Source organism: Trypanosoma theileri (assembly GCF_002087225.1).
Source record: "Trypanosoma theileri isolate Edinburgh chromosome Unknown TM35_Tth_35_V1, whole genome shotgun sequence".
NCBI lineage: Eukaryota > Euglenozoa > Kinetoplastea > Trypanosomatida > Trypanosomatidae > Trypanosoma > Trypanosoma theileri.
In genome coordinates, this window is record NW_021639877.1 from 297,683 (window position 1) to 298,090 (window position 408).

Consider the following 408-nt stretch of genomic DNA (forward strand, 5'->3'; position numbering starts at 1 on the left):
TACTCCAGACTTGCAGGGGCACCCAGATGCTTTGGTCGCATGTCCAGTCACTGCGCCTTGCTGCCAAGCTCACAAACGCAGCAAAAGCAGTTCGCAGAGCCCACACACGCCCCACATAACCCCCTGCATTGAGGTAAACATACGTTCCTCTTGTCTGTACTATGCGTTGACCAGGAATAGACTCTGCAACATCAAACATGCTCTTGTAAAACCACTGACATTTTTCTATAGAATCCCTCGGTCCCTCTGTGACAACAAGTTCCAACTGAGGTGTGGAACACAGCGGATGCGCTGCAAAGAGTAGTGGTGCTGTTGCCTTTCCGTTCTGTACAGCAGTGGCATCAAATTTAGCGGCGGTGGGTGCCGTTTTCGCCATGAAATAATCCACTGCCTGCTGAACCCTACTGG

At 51.2% G+C, this 408-nt stretch overlaps 1 protein-coding gene across 1 annotated transcript; it reads right to left on the minus strand.

Annotated features, from left to right (window-relative positions):
• Nucleotide 1: 1 nt before the first annotated feature.
• On the minus strand, nt 2-388 carry TM35_000352170 (ESAG-like protein; the record flags this gene model as incomplete). The annotated part of the gene is made up of 1 exon (XM_029029270.1): nt 2-388. A coding segment is annotated over one exon (387 nt), but the record flags the coding sequence as incomplete, so codon positions are not given.
• Between the last annotated feature and the right edge of the window lie 20 nt (nt 389-408).